Source organism: Mesoplodon densirostris, chromosome 1 (assembly GCF_025265405.1).
Source record: "Mesoplodon densirostris isolate mMesDen1 chromosome 1, mMesDen1 primary haplotype, whole genome shotgun sequence".
Classification (NCBI taxonomy): Eukaryota; Metazoa; Chordata; class Mammalia; order Artiodactyla; family Ziphiidae; genus Mesoplodon; species Mesoplodon densirostris.
Genome location: NC_082661.1, coordinates 57314530 through 57333876, shown reverse-complemented (window position 1 = coordinate 57333876; position 19347 = coordinate 57314530). Strand labels below are relative to the sequence as shown.

The following is a 19347-nucleotide window of genomic DNA, read 5'->3' as shown; positions in this document are numbered from 1 at the left end:
AAACACCAATCAAAAAAATGTTTTTTAATCCAGCTGACTTAATTGTCAGCAAAGATTAAATATTATCAAATCCATGAAGACTGACAGCTGTAATCAGTCCCAATGTGTAAACAGAACTCTGCAGTTTGTCAGGAAAAACAAGATAGCAAGTAAAATACAGTTAACCCTTTCTCAGTTTGTCTTCCTTACCGCACGTCAACAACTCCTGCTTCACACCTGTGACTGGCTGGGCCTGAAGAGACTTAGGATAAACACACCGTGTGTCCCGTACCGTGATGTTTCTCTCCTTTACCCAGCGATGCATCCACAGTATGTTACAATCACACAGCAGATACTCAGTCTGAAATTCTCTGTAGCATACAAAATGCAATTTAGAGGTTATGGTGAATGAATTAAATAGCATTTTTGCTTTATGTTGGCTTTACCCTTTGGGTGGCAAGCACATTCCTGCTCACCCTTACCACACTATAGCACATACTGTACCATCAACTGGTTATGGTCTCCTTTCCCTTGAGATGACGCCAAATGCCTAACCCCAGCTCCCTTCCCTACTGATTCGGGGAGTGACGCCACTTTCAATCAAAGTTGGTATGTGAACAAAATCTATTCCTCATCTATGTAACAAACTCCTGAAGCCCAGGGTACTGGAATACCACATCCCCATCCTTTGTGTCTATCAAACTGTTACCCTTTCATCAAGTCTGTGGCACAAATACTGGATCTTGAAGCCTTCTCCAATTTTTCCAGCATCACTGCCATGTTCTTGGCTTAAATACCTGCAAAGTCTGTTAATTCTGGCAACATAAAGCAATATATGACTGTTTCACATGGTTATATTCTGTTTATCTGACTAGGATGACTGGCTGACTTCTAATTCCTAAGCACCACCTTCTGGTCAGTTTCCAGCACTATCAGTTATAAACACTGGCAATTTTGCCCAATTTTTGGATGAAAATACTTCCTACATTGCTGCTATCCAGGGTCTCAAAAGTCAGATTATTTTTACAGCTTTTATTTCCTAAACTTCACAGAAATGGCTGACATGAGCCCACTAAAAGGAGATGTTTTCACTAAAAAGCAGTTTTCTGGATAAGAACCGTAGCAGTACCAAAAAGACCAGATAGAGTTTGATGCAGTGTGATTCTAGAAGTACATACATATGTCTGCCATGGTGAGCAGCACCATGAGCGCCTAACCTATCAGCTACATCCCAATGAAAACTGCTAAATGAGAATGAAATGATAAATTTAGGAAATGAAAGATGAGGAGGAGGGAAGGGAAAAAAGAAGGGGAGGAGAAGAGAAAAAAGGGAAGAAGTCAGCATGTATCAAACAGAGACATCTGGCAGAGAAAACATTTTTCACTGGAAAAAGAGACTCAAGCCCATATGTTATATACCATAAAAATTTGAAAAACATTATATTTAACTGTAATTCCAACAGAAATCATTATAACTTATACTTTGAAATACATTAAGGTTTATCTGAAGATACAGTTAGCTTCAAAAGTAACTCCTATATAATCTTGCACTTAATAAAACTGTGTTTTGGGGGTAAAAAATCAGCCAGTTCTAAAGCTACAGAGAATTATGTAAATACGACCTTACACTGACTTCATAAAGCAGGCATTCTATGTAAGCATGCCTAGAAATGTCAGTAATAAGTTGTGAATTCAGTTTGGGGATGGAGTTACAGGATAAAATTAAATCGCTAAAGCATAACATAGTCTTAACTATAAATTCTTTTTTTTTTTTTTGCAGTACGCGGGCCTCTCACTGCTATGGCCTCTCCCGTTGCGGAGCACAGGCTCCGGACGCGCAGGCTCAGCGGCCATGGCTCACGGGCCCAGCCACTCCGCAGCATGTGGGATCCTCCCAGACCAGGGCACGAACCGTGTCCCCTGCATCGGCAGGCGGACTCTCAACCACTGCACCACCAGGGAAGCCCTATAAATTCTTCATAGGGAGGGAGGCATATTTTATGCTTTGGGAATTTAATCAGCTGAACAAAATATTTTCTGATTTGGAAACACAAAGAGAAAAAATTACCAATTTATTTACTTTAAATATAAATTAGAGAGACAGAGTAGTATTCTAAGGAGAAAATGGTTGTCTCAGCCTGAAACACATTATTAAGGTTTATGGTATGTTTTTCAATGTGAATGCAAGTTCTCAAGTGAGATTCTAATTATTGTAAGATCACAAGCTTTTCCTATGAAGTCTCTTAAGCCATATAATAACTTTTTAATTTTAAAACACTAAAATGTATTTACTAAAACTAAAACAGGAGGAAAATTCTTACTTACAAAGATCGTAATGAGCCAAGATAATCAAAAGTTCCTTGAGATAATGATGAAAACAAATTCCCTGAAAGGTTCCTGGAAAAAAGGAAATAATTACACTTTAAGAAATGCTAACAATTATATATCATTTCATCTATTTTATATTTCCTAAAATGTCCTATCATTAACTACTGTTATAAAGAATTTATGAAAGTTGTTTTAAATCTTATGAAGAGAAACATCTAGTAAATATTTTCTCCAAAGTTGAAGAAGAAAATTGTTCTTAACCTTATATAAAGCAGTAAACAAAATTATTTAAAATCACTGCTGGATAAGGACTTTTCTATCAAATATCATGTGAACCTCAAAGTTGACTTCCTGAACTAGATCTTCAGTCATACTCTCATTGCAACTAGAATTATTCTTCATGTGTTCACTCAGTATCACATAAGAAAGCAAAAATTAAAAAAAAAAAAAACATGGAAAAGGAGGGTCTGAAGGGCCAGCAACAGCTGACAGTAACCCAGTAAAATACGTTGGCAGAGTGAAATGAGTCCAGGGTTTAAGACGAAAGACTTGGGATAGAATTCCGTGTTGGCTTTGGGTAAATTACTCAACCTCTCTCGTTTCCCCCTGTATCATGGCTTTAATACCTAAACACTTGCAGAGTTTTGTACGAATTGTAGAACACCTTATGCTACAATATGAGTAGTTTGTTACACCCATCATGGTTTGACCAAATCTTTTTTTGTGATTTCTTCCATGCTTGACTATAAGCTCCAGGAGAGGAAGGACTTGTGTGTCTTATTTACTGGGGTACCTCTGTCAGCTAGTAACAAACTGGGGTATATAGTAGGTGCTCAATTGTGGTGGCTGACTGTTCAGACCCCACCTTTAGGAGGCGCTAGCAAGGACTCTGGGAAAATGGCAGCATGATCCAACCATCACAAGATCTTTTCTGTGCCTATTGTAGTAACAAGAATGATAAAATTTTGGGACTTCCCTTGTGGCACAGTGGTTAAGAATCCGCCTGCCAGTGCAGGGGACACGGGTTCGAGCCCTGGTCCAGGAAGATCCCACATGCCACAGAGCAACTAAGCCTGGGCACCACAACTACTGAGCCTGTACTCTAGAGCCCATGAGCCACAACTACTGAGCCCTCGTGCCACAGCACGCCTAGAGCCTGGGCTCCGTAAAAGAGAAGCCACTGCAATGAGAAGCCTGTGCACCGCAACGAAGGGTAGTCCCTGCTCGCTGAGTAGCCCCTGCTCGCTGCAACTAGAGAAAGCCCGCATGCAACGACAAAGACCCAATGCAGCCAAAAATAAATAAAAAATAATAATTTTTAAAAAAAGAATGATAATATTTGGACCTAGAATTCTCAAGGAAGAAGTCCTGAGACCTGCAAGGAGGGCTGCCTCTCCTCCAGAGTCTGAGTTTCATCCTTCAAGTGTGGAAGAAAGTGACAATTGGGTAGATAGACTCTCCACTGAGGAGAGGAAAGAGAATTGATGGGGGAGAGGTCAGCTGCTACCATGACACCTGCAGCAACGTATTCCTGGATGGGAAGACTTAATATTACACAAACACCAATCCCTCACAAATTAATATACTGATATAATGGATTTCAGTAAGAAAATCACTGGATTCATTTTTACTGTCTTAGGATTTTTCTGATAGAAAAAAGGCTGGATAAAATCATTTTGATCTTCATAAAAGAATTGCCTAGGAACTTAAAAAACAAAAAGTATACTTGCAAATCAAAAGAACCATGAAAGCAATGCCCTTTTCTTTTTTGGCCTATCAGAGTGAATACTGAATGTGGATTTCGAAAAGGGTACAGCTGATGGAGTGTAAATCACTGTAGCATTTTAAGAAAGTAACCTAGATGCAATTAAAATGAACAACTATACTTTTATGAAGGTACCCTATGTGAAATTATATGACTTCTGGGATTTACTTTAAAATGTACACAGGAAGACAAGAGATGTGAGGTGTAACTAAAACAAGACTGGCTATGAGGTACTAAGTGTTAAAACTGATTGATGGGGGCCTCCCTGGTGGCGCAGTGGTTAGGAGTCCGCCTGCCGATGCAGGGGATACGGGTTCGTGCCCCGGTCTGGGAGGATCCCATATGCCGCGAAGCGGCTGGGCCCGTGAGCCATGGCCGCTGGGCCTGCGCATCCGGAGCCTGTGCTCCGCAACGGGAGAGGCCACGACAGTGAGAGGCCCGCATACCGCAAAAAGAAAAAAAAAAAAAAAACTGATTGATGGGTCCATGGAGATTCCTTATACAATTACCTGTAATATTTTTTTAGATGTTTTGAAAGAGTCCATAGTAGTAAGTTGGAAATAAAAATATATTCTACAAATATAGGACTTAAGTATAAACAAAATAATTGCAGCTTACAGGGACCATTAGATTCTAATTACCAGGTAACTTTATTCTAATTATTAGGTATTATAATTTTTTTTTCCTTGGAAATCACAGAGGAAGCAATCACATTGGAGACAGACATGCCATCCTCTCAGTAAGTACCAACACAAACCAATTTTTCCTCCAGTGTTGGAACAGACTGCTATTTGTTTGGCTGGACACCTATGAAGTAATTGGCTTCGGCTGGTGGCCATAAAAACCTATACATACTTTAAAACATTAAAATCCTATTCCAACTCTGAGGTGCTTACACCAAAAAAAGCATAAGGAAACTGAGAATGACAACATTCACAGTGAAGACACCGCTCTTGTGTCCTAATGTAGTTTACTGAATGGGGTGGTAGGTGAATTATCCACCTACTCCCACTCATGTTGTTTCTTACTCTGTCAATTTTTCTTTACTTACTTTTTGCTACACAGATATGTTTGTATTCCTGTAAGTTAAGTGTGTATGATTTGTTAAAGGAGGGGGAAAGGAATCAGATAGTATCTACATTAACAGAGGAATAATTGACTAAATTATGATCTGTTCTATACTTGGAATGTTCTATAGCTATTCACACGAACTAAATCAATATGTATTCTCCTGAAAAGATATTAAGGATACGTTAGTAAAAAATTTTTTTAAGTAAAATGTCGAGTAGAGCACATTTTTAAAGCCCTATGTGAAAGCCTATACATTTTGGGGGGTGGGGGGACGATAGAAAAATCTGAGAATATATACACCAGTTAGTACATGCTATCTCAGAAGGGTGTGTCTGAAGTGATGAAGAGGAGATTTAACTTTTGCTTCGTATCTCTCTATATGGTTTATTACTTAACAGCATCAATAATTTTTAATTGTAAAAAGGAAGTTCTTATAAATATCACTCACCTATTATTTCTGATAGAAAAATATTAAAGGTATAATTTTCTTAGGGGAAAACAGGTTTTAAACTGATCAAAATTTATAAAGAAAAAAAAGGAAATCTTTGCTTTTTTTGATCTCCTGACAATTTCTCTGTCAATTAATTTCCTAAGTGAAGGACAGAGACTTCACTGAAGTCCATTATCAGGTCCCATCTTTATCTGTCAGTTATTCCTAGAGTTATAATGGGAATCTCTGGGAGGATGGTTTCACTTCCCCGAATTTCTCCATCAATAAAGGCAGAGATCAATACATAGAATTAATCAATTTTACCCACCACACCCAAGTCCACTGAATCCTCTGACGTGTTTTTTTTTTTTTTTTTTTTTTTTTTTGCGGTATGCGGGCCTCTCACTGTTGTGGCCTCCCCCGTTGCGGAGCACAGGCTCCGGACGCGCAGGCTCCGGACGCGCAGGCTCAGCGGCCATGGCTCACGGGCCCAGCCGCTCCGCGGCATATGGGATCCTCCCAGACCGGGGCACGAACCCGTATCCCCTGCATCGGCAGGCGGACTCTCAACCACTTGCGCCACCAGGGAGGCCCCTCTGACGTGTTTTTAAAAAGCCATTTTTGAATTTTTACACTGAATCGCCAAAGCCAAGATGTTTCGATATGATAAGAAGTATGGGTGAGAATGCAACAGGGTGTCTGCCAAGTTTTCCAGCCCCCTTGGCTAAGAGGCCAAGCCAGTCCGAGATCCCAAGTTCCAGGGTAACCCAGAAAGTTCAGCTGAAGAGGTAGCTGAGGAAATAGCTAGAACAGTGATCCACTCTAGATTGATTTCTTTTGTACACTTACTCTTTGGGGTGGGAAATAGTAATTAGGGAGCTTCTCTGATTCCTAACCTAAAAAATGTACTACATGAGGTGGATGGACCTACAGTCTGTCATACAGAGTGAAGTAAGTGAGAAAGAGAAAAACAAATACTGTATGCTAACACATATATATGGAATCTAAAAAAAAAAAAAAAAAAAAAAAAAAAAGGTCATGAAGAACCTAGGGGCAAGACGGGAATAAAGACGCAGACATAGAGAATGGACTTGAGGACATGGGGAGGGGGAAGGGTAAGCTGGGACAAAGTGAGAGAGTGGCATGGACATATATTCACTACCAAATGTAAAATAGCTAGCTAGTGGGAAGCAGCCGCATAGCACAGGGAGATCAGCTCGGTGCTCTGTGACCACCTAGAGGGGTGAGATAGGAAGAGTGGGAGGGAGGGAGATGCAAGCGGGAAGAGATATGGGGATATATGTATATGTATAGCTGATTCACTTTGTTATAAAGCAGAAACTAACACACCATTGTAAAGCAATTATACTCAATAAAGATGTTTAAAAAAAAAGTACTACATGTCCCTTAACTAATCAGCTCTTTTCCATCTGTTAGACTGAGAAAATGCTATTCTCCATGTCTGAAATACAAATTGTTATCAGCCTTCACAACCGGCATACAGCCTGGCTTTGAGAGCAGCCCACACAGAACACCCATTCAAAGTTTCCTGATCCACAGCTCTAGAACTATGTCAACCCAAATTATCACAAGCAACCCCACTGCAATGCATTCTTCAATGTTAAGAAGCTACCTCAATTGCCAATTTTTCTTAGAACAGTACTTAAAGGATATGCCAGGTATAGTTCTATATATGTCATATTGTTGCATTTAAAAGAGCCACCATCACCCTTTCTATTTCAGCCTTCTTGGACCCTGTGGAGGCCTGCTGGGAACAGGACTTCTAACAGGAAAAATATGTCTGGAAGGCTGTGGTCCAAGGCCATTTTTGCTGGCTATAAGCGGGATCTACGGAACCAGAGGGAGCAAACGGCTCTCCTGAAAACTGAAGGTGTATATGCTCGAGATGAAACAATTCTATCTAGGCAGGAGATGTGCTTACGTGCGCAAAACAAAGAACAACTCAGTAACTCCTGGTGGAAAACCTAACAAAACCAGAGTAATCTGGGAAAAGATAACTTATGCTTATGGAAACAGTGGCATCATGGTTCATGCTAAATTCCAAAGCAACCTCCTTGCTAAGGCCATTGGACAGAGAATCCATGTGACACTATACCCTTCATGGATTTAAACGTAATGAAAAGTAAATATAAAAAACTGCCGACTTGTTTTCTTAAAAAAAAGAAAAGGGCTTCCCTGGTGGAGCAGTGGTTGAGACTCCACCTGCCGATGCAGGAGACACGGGTTCATGCCCCGGTCCGGGAAGATCCCACATGCTGTGGAGCGGCTGGGCCCGTGAGCCACGGCCACTGAGCCTGCGCGTCCAGAGCCTGTGCTCCGCAATGGGAGAGGCCACAACAGTGAGAGGCCCACGTACCGCAAAAAAAAAAGAAAAAAATGAAAAAAAGAGCCACCATCTATTATTACATGGGCTACAAAAATCATCTCAATCAATCTCAAAGTAGGAAAGGTGGTAGTGCTATTTCTATGTTTTAATGATTCACCTGGATATATGTCCACTGTGTTCCATGACTTGTAAATTCTCACAAGTATCAGAGAATTGGTAAAAATGTAAGAGACAACCCAAGCTCTAAAACTTCCAAAAAGGTTTGTTTTTAAGGCAGGAGGCAAATAATAATAAAAATAGTAAGCATATAGTAACTTGCCTTAATATAAGCACTATCCCACACAGCTCTTTTGCCTAAAGAACATTTTCTGATGGGTCAAAAATCCCTAGACCAAAGCTACATATCCATCTGAAACGAAAGTCAAGAAAATGGTCAAAAAACTTCAGACTTCCTTTCTCATTATTTGATTCATAGCTACCCAAAAATATAAGAAATTTTCTCCATAAATGCCTCATTTTGCCAATTCTTATGCATTCCTTAAAACCAAAAATACAAAACTCTCGAGATAATGAAAGCACTAAAATGAAATTGTTTGTAATCCAGTTACAAAAAAGGAAACCGTAATTGATTTAATTAATTTCTTGCTATGAGTAAAGCTGTACACCAAATCAATCTTTTGTTTAAAAACATAAACTTGGCCATCTATCTTTCCTCCAGAATTAAAGGGCACACTGAAAAACACAAATTTGCTGACTAAGAAGCAAGAGTAACTTTATTCTGTTCTGGCAAGTGATTTGGAGACCCCTCCCTTACTGTATAGATGAAATGATCTCATTACTTAAGCTGCTATAGCTTTTTCAAAGTTAACTTGAACGAAACAGAAGAAACATTCTAAAAAGCTACAAAGAGAAGAACAAAGCATAGGTGATCTCAATATTAGAACTTCTACCCCTAAATCCTGCATTTCACCCTGCACCCTATTTCTAGATTGCTCTTCTCTAAATCATGATTTTATGCCATTTTCCCACATCAATGTCTTTCAGTGGCTTCCTAGGGTTGAATGAGTTCTAAGCTTCAGTCTGCTTTTCATATAGTCTTGTATAAAGCTCTATTACAGATAACTGAACTTACTTCTAGTTACTCTCAGAGTCTATTTTAAAAATAAAATTAAAATACATTTGATGGCATATACAAAGTTCTGCACTTATATTAGATACAAATTATAAGATATAGGTATAGATAATTCAAATGCTAATTAATCCTTATAATAACTTTGAGGTATTATTAATCTTACTTTATTTATTAATTACTTACTTTACTTACTTACTTTATTAATCTACTTTTTTTTTTTGCGGTACGCGGGCCTCTCACTGTTGTGGCCTCTCCCGTTGCGGAGCACAGGCTCCGGACGCGCAGGCTCAGCAGCCATGGCTCACGGGCCCAGCCGCTTCACGGCATGTGGGATCTTCCCGGACCGGGGCATGAACCTGTGTCCCCTGCATCAGCAGGCGGAGTCTCAACCACTGCACCACCAGGGAAGCCCTATTAATCTACTTTTTCATTTGAAAAAGAGAAAAGCTAAACAACTCACCTATAATCACAAGGTCAGAGGTGTGATTCAGATGGTCATTTTACTCGTAAGTCCAATGGCCTTCACCTTGACAAACTGGCCTCGCTCTTATTTCTACCTCCTTTTATCATTTGCTTGACTTCTTTTCCTTTCTAACCATCTGGACCATCAGCTCAAGTTTCATCTCTTCCAAGAAATTTTCCCAAAGTGGCAAAGGTTTGATCATGTCTCTCAATGTGGACATGTTCCCTGGGGTATGTACTACAGAGAGAGAGAGAGAGAGAGAGTGTGTGTGTGTGTGTGTGTGTGTGTGTGTGTGTGTGTGTGTGTGTGTGTGTGTGTGTGTGTGTGTGTGTGTGTGTGTGTGTGTGTGTGTGTGTGTGTGTGTGTGTGTGTGTGTGTGTGTGTGTGTGTGTGTGTGTGTGTGTGTGTGTGTGTGTGTGTGTCTCGATATAATGCATTGTTATGTTCTGATAACATTATATCTCCATGATTAAATTTCCAGCTCCTTATATCCTACCACTTCTGTAACCTCTACAGTTGTTATTTTAATATTAAATATATAGGTGGTCATAAAAATTTGGGTGCTGGTTCAAATGCTTCCTTGTATTATAATACGAAAGAAAGAGGTACTTACAGCCTAACCAGATTGGTGAGTCCTCGGAATATGTCTGCATTCAGACACCCTATTCGATTGTTTGTCAGATCCCTAGAGAGAAAGGGAAAAAGTGTCTTCAATTAGTTCTCTTGGTTAATGAAGGTTTCATACATTCAATATTCAAGAATGGCACCCAGGTATCTCACAAGTCCTATCTTTTAAGCAGCTCTGAAATATTCACCTATCTCAAGTGTAGCACTGAGAGAAGAAATAATCCTTGCTTTCACTTACTTCTGGCACGTACAGGCTAAACGCTGTTTATTACAGTGCCCTTGATATTTCAAGCATTTACTCCTGTAAAATGACTGAAGATAAAACCGAAGTAGTAAAAATGAGACTATCTTACTGTCTCTGATGATCTACACAGCTAATCATGCTAGGTTAAGTTAGGGAACAGAGGCTGATCTCAGGCAACATCTAACAGACAATGGGTAAAAGGGCAAATTACCAAAATGCTGAAACTTTTATTTCCTCAAGAACCTCTGAAACTTAAAGTTTTGACTGTAATGAAAAAAAACTGAGTTAGCTTTTACTTTACAGATCTGTCATTTATGCTCCAAGTCAAATTACTTTATAACTATATCTAGATAACGGCCCATTTTTTCCAGTCACTCCTAACTTCTTATAGTTCCTATCAAATGTTACTTTCTATCCATTTTTTTCTTCTCCTCAAGCCATGAAACTTTTTTCCTTTTATCTGTGTGATAATTTTAGTATTTTGTTCTATCTTTCTACACTATTTTTCTTCACACCAAGAACAGTGAATGCAATTTTACATTTCAATCAGATTACATTTTAATTGGGAGATAACTGACAACTTCTTCAAATAAGACAGCATGGCTTGCAACATTTTCCATCAGTGGATTTAGTACGAAAGCCCTAAAACAATTCATCTTAAGCTTTCTCAGTTGTTAGATTTGGAACTATTGATCATTTTGAATTTCAATTAAAGAACTAAAACAAACTTTCTAAACCAAATTTTAAAAATATTTTTATCATATTTTCTTCAATGCCCATATTATTCTCTGTAACAGAAAAGCATATATTCTTTGAATTTCTCTCTGAGTTGCTCTTTAGAGACTTGTACCACCCATTTCTAAATTAAAACTGATTCTAAATTGTATACCTGGTAATGGGAAAAAAATGTATTAGTCTGATAGAAATTACAAAGACTTTGTATTTGAATCCGGTACCTACTTATTAACTTTTTCCGCTAGATATTTCAAAAGCTAGTTTAGGTAATCCTGGTTTCCAAAAATTTCATAGCACTGCCTTCCCTTTCTTATGGAAACTTTTGATTAAAAAAAAAATCTTAAGCAATGCAAGTCTTTATCTGCATTCGCTGTGCTCCAGCTCCTCAGAATATGAACGCTAATTATTTTTAATAGTGTGGGACGTTTTTATTTTTTTATTTTTTTATTTATTTATTTTATTTATTTATTTTTTTTTGAGCTTTCATTCTTTTTTTTTATTTTTTTATTTTTTTTATTTTACAAATTTAATCAGTTATACATATACATATGTTCCCATATCCCCTCTCTTTTGCGTCTCCCTCCCACCCTCCCTATCCCACCCCTCCAGGCGGTCACAGAGAACCGAGCTGATCTCCCTGTGCTATGCGGCTGCTTCCCACTAGCTATCTACCTTACGTTTGGTAGTGTATATATGTCCATGCCGCTCTTTCACTTTGTCACAGCTTACCCTTCCCCCTCCCCATATCCTCAAGTCCATGCTCTAGTAGGTCTGTGTCTTTATTCCTGTCTTACCCCTATGTTCTTGATGACATTTTTTTCTTAAATTCCATATATATGTGTCAGCATACAGTATTTGTCTTTCTCTTTCTGACTTACTTCACTCTGTATGACAGATTCTAGGTCCATCCACCTCATTACAAATAGCTCAATTTCATTTCTTTTTATGGCTGAATAATATTCCATTGTATATATGTGCCACATCTTCTTTATCCATTCATCCGATGATGGACACTTAGGTTGTTTCCATCTCTGGGCTATTGTAAATAGGGCTGCTATGAACATTTTGGTACATGTCTCTTTTTGAATTATGGTTTTCTCAGGGTATATGCCCAGTAGTGGGATTGCTAGGTCATATGGTAGTTCTATTTGTAGTTTTTTAAGGAACCTCCATACCGTTCTCCATAGTGGCTGTACCAATTCACATTCCCACCAGCAGTGCAAGAGTGTTCCCTTTTTTCCACACCCTCTCCAGCATTTATTGTTTCTAGATTTTTTGATGATGGCCATTCTGACTGGTGTGAGATGATATCTCATTGTAGTTTTGATTTGCATTTCTCTAATGAGTAAAGATGTTGAGCATCCTTTCATGTGTTTGTTGGCAGTCTGTATATATTCTGTGGAGAAATGTCTATTTAGGTCTTCTGCCCATTTTTGGATTGGGTTGTTTGTTTTTTTGCTATTGAGCTGTATGAGCTGCTTATAAATTTTGGAGATTAATCCTTTGTCAGTTGCTTCATTTGCAAATATTTTCTCCCATTCTGAGGGTTGTCTTTTCGTCTTGTTTATGGTTTCCTTTGCTGTGCAAAAGCTCTTAAGTTTCATTAGGTCCCATGTGTTTATTTTTGTCTTTATTTCCATTTCTCTAGGAGGTGGGTCAAAAAGGATCTTGCTGTGATTTATGTCATAGAGTGTTCTGCCTATGTTTTCCTCTAGGAGTTTGATAGTGTCTGGCCTTACATTTAGGTCTTTAATCCATTTTGAGCTAATTTTTGTGTATGGTGTTAGGGAGTGATCTAATCTCATACTTTTACATGTCCCTGTCCAGTTTTCCCAGCACCACTTATTGAAGAGACTGTCCTTTCTCCACTGTACATTCCTGCCTCCTTTATCAAAGATAAGGTGACCATATGTCCGTGGGTTTATCTCTGGGCTTTCTATCCTGTTCCATTGATCTATCTTTCTGTTTTTGTGCCAGTACCATACTGTCTTGATTACTGTAGCTTTGTAGTATAGTCTGAAGTCAGGGAGCCTGATTCCTCCAGCTCCATTTTTCGTTCTCAAGATTGCTTTGGCTATTCGGGGTCTTTTGTGTTTCCATACAAATTTTGAAATTTTTTGTTCTAGTTCTGTGAAAAATGCCATTGGTAGTTTGATAGGAATTGCATTGAATCTGTAGATTGCTTTGGGTAGTAGAGTCATTTTCACAATGTTGATTCTTCCAATCCAAGAACATGGTACATCTCTCCATCTATTTGTATCATCTTTAATTTCTTTCATCAGTGTCTTATAATTTTCTGCATACAGGTCTTTTGTCTCCTTAGGTAGGTTTATTCCTAGATATTTTATTCTTTTTGTTGCAATGGTAAATGGGAGTGTTTCCTTGATTTCACTTTCAGAGTTTTCATCATTAGTATATAGGAATGCCAGAGATTTCTGTGCATTAATTTTGTATCCTGCAACTTTACCAAATTCATTGATTAGCTCTAGTAGTTTTCTGGTAGCATCTTTAGGATTCTCTATGTATAGTATCATGTCATCTGCAAACAGTGACAGCTTTACTTCTTCTTTTCCCATTTGGATTCCTTTTATTTCCTTTTCTTCTCTGATTGCTGTGGCTAAAACTTCCAAAACTATGTTGAATAAGAGTGGTGAGAGTGGGCAACCTTGTCTCGTTCCTGATCTTAGTGGAAATGGTTTCAGTTTTTCACCATTGAGGACGATGCTGGCTGTGGGTTTGTCATATATGGCCTTTATTATGTTGAGGAAAGTTCCCTCTATGCCTACTTTCTGCAGGGTTTTTATCATAAATGGGTGTTGAATTTTGTCAAAAGCTTTCTCTGCATCTATTGAGATGATCATATGGTTTTTCTCCTTCAGTTTGTTAATATGGTGTATCACATTGATTGATTTGCGTATATTGAAGAATCCTTGCATTCCTGGAATAAACCCCACTTGATCATGGTGTATGATCCTTTTAATGTGCTGTTGGATTCTGTTTGCTAGTATTTTGTTGAGGATTTTTGCATCTATGTTCATCAGTGATATTGGCCTGTAGTTTTCTTTCTTTGTGACATCCTTGTCTGGTTTTGGTATCAAGGTGATGGTGGCCTCGTAGAATGAGTTTGGGAGTGTTCCTCCCTCTGCTATATTTTGGAAGAGTTTGAGAAGTATAGGTGTTAGCTCTTCTCTAAATGCTTGATAGAATTCGCCTGTGAAGCCATCTGGTCCTGGGCTTTTGTTTGTTGGAAGATTTTTAATCACAGTTTCAATTTCAGTGCTTGTGATTGGTCTGTTCATATTTTCTATTTCTTCCTGATTCAGTCTTGGCAGGTTGTGCATTTCTAAGAATTTGTCCATTTCTTCCAGGTTGTCCATTTTATTGGCATAGAGTTGCTTATAGTAATCTCTCATGATCTTTTGTATTTCTACAGTGTCAGTTGTTACTTCTCCTTTTTCATTTCTAATTCTATTGATTTGAGTCTTCTCCCTTTTTTTCTTGATGAGTCTGGCTAATGGTTTATCAATTTTGTTTATCTTCTCAAACAACCACCTTTTAGTTTTATTGATCTTTGCTATCGTTTCCTTCATTTCTTTTTCATTTATTTCTGACCTGATTTTTATGATTTCTTTCCTTCTGCTAACTTTGGGATGTTTTTGTTCTTCTTTCTCTAATTGCTTTAGGTGCAAGGTTAGGTTGTTTATTCGAGATATTTCCTGTTTCTTAAGGTGGGATTGTATTGCCATAAACTTCCCTCTTAGAACTGCTTTTGCTGCATCCCATAGGTTTTGGGTCGTCGTGTCTCCATTGTCATTTGTTTCTAGGTATTTTTTAATTTCCTCTTTGATTTCTTCAGTGATCACTTCGTTATTGAGTAGTGTATTGTTTAGCCTCCATGTGTTTGTATGTTTTACAGCTCTTTTCCTGTAATTGATATCTAGTCTCATAGCACTGTGGTCGGAAAAGATACTTGATACAATTTCAATTTTCTTAAATTTACCAAGGCTTGATTTGTGACCCAAGATATGATCTATCCTGGAGAATGTTCCATGAGCACTTGAGAAAAATGTGTATTCTGTTGTTTTTGGATGGAATGTCCTATAAATATCAATTAAGTCCATCTTGTTTAATGTATCATTTAAAGCTTGTGTTTCCTTATTTATTTTCATTTTGGATGACCTGTCCATTGGTGAAAGTGGGGTGTTAAAGTCCCCTACTATGATTGTGTTACTGTCGATTTCTCCTTTTATGGCTGTTAATATTTCCCTTATGTATTGAGGTGCTCCTATGTTTGGTGCATAAATATTTACAATTGTTATATCTTCTTCTTGGATCGATCCCTTGATCATTATGTAGTGTCCTTCTTTGTCTCTTCTAGTAGTCTTTATTTTAAAGTCTATTTTGTCTGATATGAGAATTGCTACTCCAGCTTTCTTTTGGTTTCCATTTGCATGGAATATCTTTTTCCATCCCCTTACTTTCAGTCTGTATGTGTCTCTAGGTCTGAAGTGGGTCTCTTGTAGACAGCATATATATGGGTCTTGTTTTTGTATCCATTCAGCCAGTCTGTGTCTTTTGGTGGGAGCATTTAGTCCATTTACATTTAAGGTAATTATTGATATGTATGTTCCTATTCCCATTTTCTTAATTGTTTTGGGTTCGTTATTGTAGTTCTTTTCCTTCTGTTGTGTTTCTTGCCTAGAGAAGTTCCTTTAGCATTTGTTGTAAAGCTGGTTTGGTGGTGCTGAACTCTCTCAGCTTTTGCTTGTCTGTAAAGGTTTTAATTTCTCCATCAAATCTGAATGAGATCCTTGCTGGGTAGAGTAATCTTGGTTGCAGGTTTTTCTCCTTCATCACTTTAAGTATGTCCTGCCACTCCCTTCTGGCTTGTAGAGTTTCTGCTGAGAGATCAGCTGTTATCCTGATGGGGATTCCCTTGTGTGTTATTTGTTGTTTTTGCCTTGCTTCTTTTAATATGATTTCTTTGTGTTTAATTTTTGACAGTTTGATTAATATGTGTCTTGGTGTATTTCTCCTTGGATTTATTCTGTATGGGACTCTCTGTGCCTCCTGGACTTGATTAACTATTTCCTTTCCCATATTAGGGAAGTTTTCAACTATAATCTCTTCAAATATTTTCTCAGTCCCTTTCTTTTTCTCTTCTTCTTCTGGAACCCCTATAATTCGAATGTTGGTGCGTTTAATGTTGTCCCAGAGGTCTCTGAGACTGTCCTCTGTTCTTTTCATTCTTTTTTCTTTATTTTGCTCTGCAGCAGTTATTTCCACTATTTTATCTTCCACCTCACTTATCCGTTCTTCTGCCTCAGTTATTCTGCTATTGATCCCATCTAGAGTATTTTTTATTTCATGTATTGTGTTTTTTTTTTTTTTTTTTTTTTTGCTGTATGCGGGCCTCTCACTGTTGTGGCCTCCCCCATTGCGGAGCACAGGCTCCGGACTCACAGGCCCAGCGGCCATGGCTCACGGGCCCAGAGACTTTTGATTAAAAAAAAAATCTTAAGCAATGCAAGTCTTTATCTGCATTCGCTGTCCTCCAGCTCCTCAGAATATGAACGCTAAGTATTTTTAATCGTGTGGGACGTTTTTAAAATTCCAGCTGATTTTCATCTATTTCTGGGTTTTACTGTTTAAGAAAATTAGGCATCATCTTGTGAACTGTTGCTTAAACAAGCATTTCTGTGCTCTATTCATTATCTTGTCTCAATTTTGAGCTTTAAATGGTGTAACTACCACTGATTCTTTGGGAAACAATTTCATTACAGCTATACCTATTTAAAATGGAATTTAGGTATTAGTAGTGGGTTTTCATTCAAATTGAGAATCAGCTTGAATTTGTTGATAAAGCAAAGGAGAAACTGAATGGGTCTAGGTTTTACCTACTTCTGGTAGTTTAATCTTCAGAAAGCCACTTAATCTTCCTGATCCAAATTATCTATAAAATAAAGGCAAAGGCATGGGACACTTACAAAAATACTTTACATGTGGCTGCCGAGTGAGATGCACCATTGAAATGAATGAATGATTTAAGGCTTCATAAGAAAAACTGCCTGTAATCTAGAAGCAACTAGCAGAATATCTTTATATCTCATTGAGTTTATGTATAGGACTCTCTCAGCTTACAAGCTGTATACCATAAGTTCAATTACAAGTTAGCTGTTTGGAATTAAGAATGAATTTTCTAGTGGGAAGAACATTATAAATGACAATTACCTTCCTAGGCAAGAACACAAGAGACTACTTAATGTGTAAGGCAATGAAAAAATGCTAAGGCAACATCTGGGACAATAATAGTAATTAAGTTAAGTGCTACTGAACAAGAATTATATTTATTTTGGATAGCAGTACTTGAAAAATTATGTACTGTAGGATAAAGAACTGGATGGAGAATGAAGATATTCTATAGTATCCTTGAAAGATGCTGATGAACCTGCTTTTTAGTAACAGTCAAGTTACATTCGATCTCTACCCTGACATGGAGATATTATCAGTATTAATCTCCCTATTACCAGAAAACAGAACACAGTGGTGTGGATCACAGAAGGAGAGAATGAGTGGACTTGTCTGGCCATCTGATGGCACACCCCTCCCTTCTTTTGGAAAAACAAGTTGGAAGGAAGAATATTCTAGAAGTTCTCTAACTTCAGCATCAAAATCACTAGAAGGGGCTGTGGAAACAAAGGTGGTTTAGCCTCAGCCCCAGAGTTTGATAGGGTAGGTCTAGCACCTACACTCCTGTTCCCCACATGAGGACTCACATTCCATCCAAACATGATGTCAGTTTGCCCCAGTAAGAAACAAGAAAATGACTCACTGTTATACATCAAGCTCAGTTAGCTGCTGCCCCTCCACTCCCTAATGACTGTTTCTGGAGATGCACGTAGCCTATTGATGGCCGTGTTCCGTGCCACTGCCTGTGTCAGTATGGCTGAGTCCTAACAGCTTCAAAGACTCTTAGCAGATGAACTCCAGCTACTGCTCCATCTCTCCGGAAGTATATTCCAATTCCATATTCAGGTTCTTGGTTGGTATATAACGATTCCACTGAACTGCAAACCTTCCAAGCAGTTCCTGAGTTACCTTTGTATCTCTAGAGCCTGGCTCACTACTGGGCACACAGGATAGAATCAATGAACTTTTTGGAACTGAATTGATGTTGACCTCTGTCTTCCCACTTCGATTACATTGCTATACCTGGTTGATAAAATTAATTACTTTTACTGAACTCTAAACCCAGCTTGATCCACTGCAACTCTGATGCCACAAATCTCATCACATCAACTCCACAATGAAAACATTCTGCTAGTCCCTACAGTCTAACAAATAGATTCGAAATTCTTCAACATGGCAGGAGAGCATCAAAAGCCTAGTTCCCCCCTGACCAGCTTATCTCCCAACGTTTTTTCCCCCTTTCTACTTGAAGCTCTGGCCAAAGGACATGTTCTTTCACACCCACGTCCACTCTGCTTAGGATGCTTGTTCTGTTATTCTTCAATATGTATTCACCCCTCAGGGGCAAGGTCAAATCTAACAGCTGGCCGCTCTCATGGCAGGTCATTCCCCTCTAAGGTGGTCCCCCTCCTCTCCCTGGCAGGTTACTATCATTATTATTTAGGATGTATTTGCATTATCTATTTGCCCCCAAGAGTCTGTGAGCTCTTCCAGAGAAGTCAGAGCATAAGTAAGCAGCCCACACTTAATAAATGCATTTAGAAGGAATAAAGGGTGGTGGGACAGTCCACATGGCTTGAGCACAGGGTGACCTTTCAGATATGAGCATGTTCACACAGCAACCGTGACATGAGCACAGTAAGGGGAGCAGGGGTGTTTAGCTTCAGAAATAATAACTGGTCTTTAGGTTTTGAAATGATAATACATAGAGAAAATATATGGGAAAAATGGCAAGATTTTAAATCATTAATAGAAAGGGGCCTCAATTTTTAGGGCATTTACAATAGATTGTTTAAATGTATTCATAACTTGAAAATCATCTACAGATTATGGCAGCTGGCAAAGCCAACCATCATGATTTTATTACCGTAAGAGGGATGCAACCATCTATCACCAAACAAATCAAATTACTGTATAAATAAACTGCCTTCTAAGCTACTTACATTAAACACTCTGTTTCTCTATCTAGGACATGGCTAGATGAACTCCTAAAAATTATTAAAAAGACACTTTTTATCATGTTAAAGTTTAAAGTAG

General features: G+C 38.4%; 1 protein-coding gene and 1 pseudogene across 4 annotated transcripts in view; one reads left to right on the top strand and one right to left on the bottom strand.

The window, feature by feature from the left end:
- Nucleotides 1-19347, bottom strand: part of ADGRA3 (adhesion G protein-coupled receptor A3) — a 125934-nt gene that overhangs the window by 60316 nt on the left and 46271 nt on the right. For all 4 annotated transcript variants that reach the window (XM_060103610.1, XM_060103619.1, XM_060103591.1 and 1 more), the window contains 3 exons: nt 10129-10200; nt 2305-2376; nt 190-350 (listed from right to left, as the gene is read on the bottom strand). In XM_060103610.1, the coding sequence (XP_059959593.1) occupies nt 190-350; nt 2305-2376; nt 10129-10200 (305 nt within the window). The remainder of the gene's footprint in view (nt 1-189; nt 351-2304; nt 2377-10128; nt 10201-19347) is intronic.
- On the top strand, nt 7370-7704 carry LOC132479753 (large ribosomal subunit protein eL33-like; annotated as a pseudogene).